Raw genomic sequence first — 6,421 nt, forward strand, 5'->3', positions numbered from 1 at the left:
TGGTCATCAGTCAGCTTTCCGATGTACAAAAACATCTTCTTCGTTGGATGTTTTTGGTTTTTAACATCATACGCCCCCCCTCCATTTGACCCAGGTAAGGTTGATCAGGCCTAAGCTTATCTAGATAGTAAGTTAACTTCCTCCATCCTTCCGTAGGCTGTCTTGAGCCTAAGCCATCTTGAGACTCTTTCTGCCACTTCAACAGTGTTGCAGATGACTCTTCTTCTCCTCCTCCTCTTCCTCTTCCTCTTCCTCTTCCTCTTCCTCCTCCTCCTCCTCCTCCTCCCTCACTCAGTGCCCAGTCTGATGTACACTCTGGCTAGAGATCGGGTTGCATTTTGAGACATCTTGCTCTCTCACACAAGATTTATCTCAAATGTCTCATCTAAACGGTCTTTGTTGGTGACTGTCAGATCCAGCAAAATTTGTTTGGTGGCCTCAACAATAACAATAACACAAAAGGAAATTTATCAAGTTTTGTATGTGGACAGCCCAATCATTATTTTTGTTGCACATTGATGACAAATTGTGTGATGAAAACAGCTTTCATTGTAATGAATGTGAAGAGTTTTCTATAAAACCAAAATAGACTAAAGCTCTCCATCTTTATCATTGTTGTATCACTCATTTTGTGATAAACACAGGAGGAAACGTCTGTGATAGCCTTGGTACCTGTATTTTCATGTTGTGTGCCTTTATCTGACATCCCACTGGCTTGAGATTAGTATTAGTATTATTTCTTTTTCTCTCTGTTCTTGATTTATTCTTGTTTACCTCTTTGTCCCATTTGCCCTCGTCCCCTTGTCTGCCCCTTTTATTTACACATCAACTAACACCTGCTTTTTTTAATAACACCTCAACTCTCCCTCTCTGCATCTGTCTCTCCCTCCTTAGTCACTCCTCAGCATCCCAGGCTCTCCCTTCATGTCACGCCACAACAGCCGGAGCAGCATCTTCAGCTTCAAAGGCCGTTCCAAGGACATGGGCTCAGAGAACGAGTTTGCCGATGACGAGCACAGTACAGTAGAGGAGAGCGAAGACCGCCGAGGCTCTCTGTTTATCCCTTACCGCCGCAACAGCTACAGTGGCTACAGCCAAGGCTCATCACGCATCCACCCACTGGCACCCCACTCTGGAGGGAAGAGGAACAGCACAGTGGACTGCAATGGCGTGGTGTCTCTCATCGGCCCTGGGCCCGGCCGACGACTTCTGCCTGAGGTGAAAATAGATAAGGCAGCCACTGATGACAGTGTAAGGACGTCCATGGGACACCAATACAGTTTAGGCATGATGATGGTGGCCCCGGTCTCTGCAGCATCTCCTTCACAACCTCTTCCCCTTGGCTCTTGTTCCTTTTGTTCCCCTAAACTCAAAAGCTCCCTTTTCTTCTCCTGAATATGTAGATTCTGTCTTATTATTTCATCTTACACTTCCAGCCTGATCTAATGCCCGTTTTTCCACTGCTCGTTTTTTAACAGCTCTAGAAGTCGCTAAACAGCTGAATCAGGATCCACAAACTCACTGCCTTACCGCCATCATGATTTTCATTTCAATGATTAATATCTAACAGTAACACAAAATGAAATAAACGCTCCTTAGTTCCCCTGAACAAACAAACAGTCATTGTCATTCATAAAAAAAACAAGGCCAAAACATTTAACCGGAAGAAAACCTCACTCCCTACTTCTACTCCTTTCATTCTGGGGGGCTTTCCACATGCAGGCACATACTGTCCTGTTTTTATCTTCTACTCTATTTCTTTCTGTATCTTTCTTTTACTTTCACTCTCTTTCTCTTCTTTTCTTTCCATCTATCCTCTGCTCCTGAACCACTGGATGGTGCAAGAACAAATCAAACCTTTTTTCTATAACAATATTTCTCCTCATTCTAGCTGGCATGGTAGACCCCTCTTTTATTCTCAAATCAATCTACCTGCTTTTACCTTCTTACCTCTCTTACAATGTAGCATGGTGTAGCAGCAAATGCTGTCTTGAATTCCCCTCTGTTCTTGACATGCATGCCATTGCATGCATTTTAATGTTATTTACTTGGGAGTTGTAGTTATGATATGCACAGTACACAGTAATACACGATGAAGGGTTTAGACAGTGTACTGTAAATTCTCAAACAAAAGCCAAAACTTCAATAACGGCCGCTTACTAAAATATAATAAATGGAGAAGAGGGGAAATAAAATCTTAAATTATGGTTTGTTCTAATAAAGACCTGGTTCTCTCCTCAGTTGTGGTGAATTAAGACAACTGTTTGAGAATTTACAGTATGAATTTGAAGTGTGTATATGTTGCAGGAATTGCATAAATTAAACAAAGGTACAGGTCATTTTGGGGAATCATATATTGTAAAACATAGTTTCATGATTTGATGTAAAATTTAAAAAATTTATCACATTTGGTTGTTAGTCTTCTGAGCAGACCTATGGCATCATTTATCGTTTAGTAGCTTAACAGCATGAATCTTAATGTGTGGTGTTTCTGAGTTCATGTGAGTACTATCTCTGACTGACATTGTGTCTATCTCTGAGTACAGACTACTGACGTGGAGATTAAGAAGAAGCACTCTGGCTCTCTCATGGTGTCTGTGGATCAGCTCAACTCCTCCTTCAAAGGAAAGGACCGCACCAACAGTCAGATGAGCGTAGTCACCAACACACTGTTAGAGGGTACAGACAGTGCATGTTTCTTTCCTTTCTTAGCAAGTTGTAAGAGTTGCATTAAATTTTAACCTGACTGAGATATGATCAGTTCAAGCCAGCTGTGGGCTAGATGTTGCACTACATACTGTTAGTAATTACTCCTCAAATTGCCATTTTCTTATGGCAGACAAGGTATCCAGATAGAGATGGTGTCTGTTACTCACCAGGAAATTTATGGTCCAAAAAATTTTGGGGAAAAAAAATATTTCGCTTGTGTGACTTTGGTGACTCACTTCAAACTGTTTTGTTTTTCTTACCCTTTTTGTTTTTCTTTCTCCTTCACCTCTTCCTGCAGAGTTGGAGGAGTCTCAGAGGAAATGTCCTCCATGTTGGTACAAATTTGCCAATATCTTCCTCATCTGGGAGTGCTTTCCCTTTTGGCTGAAGATCAAGCACGTAGTCTACTTGATTGTCATGGACCCCTTTGTTGACCTGGCCATCACTATCTGTATTGTCCTCAACACCCTCTTCATGGCCATGGAGCACTACCCGATGACTGAACATTTTGAGGGGGTCCTGTCTGTTGGCAACCTGGTGAGAAACTGCAGTTCTTCTTTTGTCCTTTCTTATACCACTATTTGTTTTTGTGACTTTTTTTACCTGCATAAACCTCATTGTCTCTCTCATGAGTTACAGAAGCATTGCAGGTTCAGTTTGACCCACTTACATAACCTCAAACCAATACATGAATCCCTCATTTGGTATGTGCACTTAAAGAGTGACTTTGGTATTTTTCAACCCTATTTTCCCATGTTTTTGCTTGTATGTGACTAATTGGGACAACATTTTTTAAAATTGGTCCAGTATTGAGCGGGCGTGCTGCAGTTGGCAGCAGTGAGACAGGGCTGCAACGTAATCCTTGCGGGCAATTGCTTCCCGTCAAAATACGCCCACTAAAGTGCTTGTTTTTACCACCAACAGGATCAGATTGTTATTATAAGTGTCTGGCAACATTATGGAAATGATCCCTACAGAGATGGACCTTTTTTTAAGGAGTAAGATCCTTTTTCATTTATCCAGAAACAGTCGCGATATTGCTCTTGTTAAAACCCCCAAGACCCCCTTGACAAAAACAGTAATTTAACCTCTCTGGTCTACTGCTGCGTTAAACCGTTAGTTTGTGTTAATGTGTGACTTTGGTGTTTTTAACCCTTTAAAACACCAAAGCCACACAGTAACTAAAACAAACAAAAACACCAAAGCCACACAATAACACAAATAAACAAAAACAACAAAACCACACAATAACACAAACAAACCAACCAACCAAGGCTGCAGTAGATCAACAACTCCTGTGTTCTCTGAGGTAAAATTACTGTTTCTATCAGTGGAGTCTGGTGGCTTTGGCGGGTCTGTAGGGATCATTGCCACAATGTTGTCAGACACAAAAACAGTGTCAGTGGCAAAAACAAGCACTATATGGACATACTTTGACAGGGCGCAATTGCCTGCAAGGACTACGTTGCAGACCAGTCCCGCTGCTGCTGACTGCAGCGCACTTGCTCAATGCTGGACCAATTTCAAAACAATTTCTAAAACTTGAGAAATATGGTCCAGGTTGAAATATACCGAAGGTACCCTTTGAGAATATACACATACATAGCATATATAGGACTCTGATGGGGTCTCATTAATGATTTAGTTCCATTTTAATGTAGCTAGCCAGCCTGCTCCCCAAACTCTCACTCTCCTGCTTCCATTGCATCCTGCTTACCTCAACTCTACTGTACTCTGTTTAACTCTCTCTCTCTCTCTTTTTTTTTCTTACACACACACACACACACACACACACACGAGTCATAATAATAAGGCACTGATCTTTTCAGGACTGGTTTGTCAGAGTACATATTAACCAAATATACAGCACACTGCCCTTGTCAGATGTCACTGTAGCACAACTGTCTGAAGGCAGCGGTATTGGCACAATGGCTGAAGTAAGACAGGAAATGAGGTCATAGGAATTGGCATGTTGTCAGGAGTGAAACAGGAAATGAAGTCAGAGGAATCAACTTGATGGATGGTGCAGTATGAATCATTGGGTGTTCTCTGCAGCACTGAATAGGCACATGATTAACTGTTGGGTGGACGATATGGGAAAGGCTCAGAATACAAGTTCTGCTGGAACACGGTGCCACTGCTCTATGATCTTGCCCTGTCAGAAGAGTCTTCACTCTAAGCAAATCCATTTTTAATCAGCACTACATCAAATGAAATGCAGTGTAAGCAAGCCAGTTTTATCGTTCTGCACTCAATTTTCCCTTAAAACTGCTAGAAAGAGTTTGAATTTGAAATTTTCCTGTTTTTGATTTTGCCAGTTTCCTTTGCCATCATTGGCAAAATGCCATTATTACTGGATTTTTTATTTTATTTTATTTTTTACAGTAATTTACACAATTGAAACCATTGAAACTACATTTGATTTTGTGAAAAAAATAAATGTAATTTATAGAGTGGTTGTGATATGCATCCAATTAAAGGGGCAAAATATAGTTTTCAGTAGCCACTAGTGATGCGGTTTTTAAATTGCAACCAGGTGTGTGCTTGCACGCATGCTCAAACCGGCTCAAATCCATGAATGAGCAAAATTCTACACACCAGGAGACAGCTTCACACAATATGCTGTAAACTCAAACTGCTGCGTTACAGTAATATTTTTATCAGCTTGAACCAATCCATCCAATGTTACACTGACTGCATTTAGCTGATGTGATACATCAGCTTTAGCTCGCCTGCCACTTTTCAGTAACTATATGTGTATCATTCACAAGAGATGCTCAGCAATGTGAGCACAGCAAGGCATTGGAGGATAACGAAAACAGTGAGCTGGACTGAATATTATAAATGAGACTGTTAGCACCCTTTATAACAATTAGATCGCAGTAACATTTGTTCAGTTAAGGGATCTTCCACTGTGCTGTTGTCCTGTGCCGTTATGTTGCATTATTGTATATTATGTGGGTCATGTAATTTACAGAGACTGAGACCAAATAAGAAGCTGTGTATTAGTAAAACAACAATAAATGTAAATTAAACGTTACGAAGCAAACAGCTGCGGATCCCTGCTAACATAGCTGGCTGCCCTGCATCACTATAGGCTAGTATAAAAAAATTGCTCCACATTTGTTGTGTTCCGTTACATAATTTTTGTGCAGGCACTGCACTGTGACACAATACCAGTGGTATACAGGATCGTAATACAGGTTGCATTATCTGGTTAAGTAATGTGGAAAGCCATACAACTAGTATTATTTACATTTATTCATTTAGCTGACGCTTTTATCCAAAGCGACTTACAATTGCTATATATATCAGAGGTTGCACGCCTCTGGAGCAACTTTTCAATTTATTATCATCTAAAAAACTCATGAACTATATATGATATTCTGGTCTACAGGTATTCACAGGTATTTTTGCTGGGGAGATGTTTGCCAAGCTGATTGCCATGGATCCCTACTACTACTTCCAGGAAGGCTGGAACTGCTTTGATGGTTTCATTGTGACCTTGAGTTTAGTTGAGCTGGGACTGGCTGATGTGGAAGGTCTGTCAGTGCTCAGGTCATTCCGATTGGTAAGTGAATGAGAGTAGAGACGGGATGTCACACTTTTGTTTACCTCTTCTGGCCCTCACGTACTGGCTGTCAACTGCCACACATAATGCTGATTTCTCTATACTATCATCACATTTCTCACTGTAAAGCTCCAAATCAAG

At 40.9% G+C, this 6,421-nt stretch overlaps 1 protein-coding gene across 9 annotated transcripts in view; it reads left to right on the forward strand.

Annotated features, from left to right (window-relative positions):
• Nucleotides 1-6,421, forward strand: part of scn8ab (sodium channel, voltage gated, type VIII, alpha subunit b) — a 48,705-nt gene that overhangs the window by 22,181 nt on the left and 20,103 nt on the right. For 5 of the 9 annotated variants that reach the window (XM_046075973.1, XM_046075976.1, XM_046075971.1 and 2 more), the window contains exons 11-14: nt 895-1,218; nt 2,547-2,679; nt 3,008-3,246; nt 6,107-6,280. In XM_046075973.1, coding sequence (XP_045931929.1) covers nt 895-1,218; nt 2,547-2,679; nt 3,008-3,246; nt 6,107-6,280 — 870 coding nt within the window. Of the gene's footprint in view, nt 1-894; nt 1,252-2,541; nt 2,680-3,007; nt 3,247-6,106; nt 6,281-6,421 lie in introns of all 9 variants that reach the window. The other 4 variants (XM_046075970.1, XM_046075969.1, XM_046075968.1 and 1 more) reach the window with 3 other exon arrangements.

Source organism: Micropterus dolomieu, linkage group LG18 (genome assembly GCF_021292245.1).
Source record: "Micropterus dolomieu isolate WLL.071019.BEF.003 ecotype Adirondacks linkage group LG18, ASM2129224v1, whole genome shotgun sequence".
NCBI lineage: Eukaryota > Metazoa > Chordata > Actinopteri > Centrarchiformes > Centrarchidae > Micropterus > Micropterus dolomieu.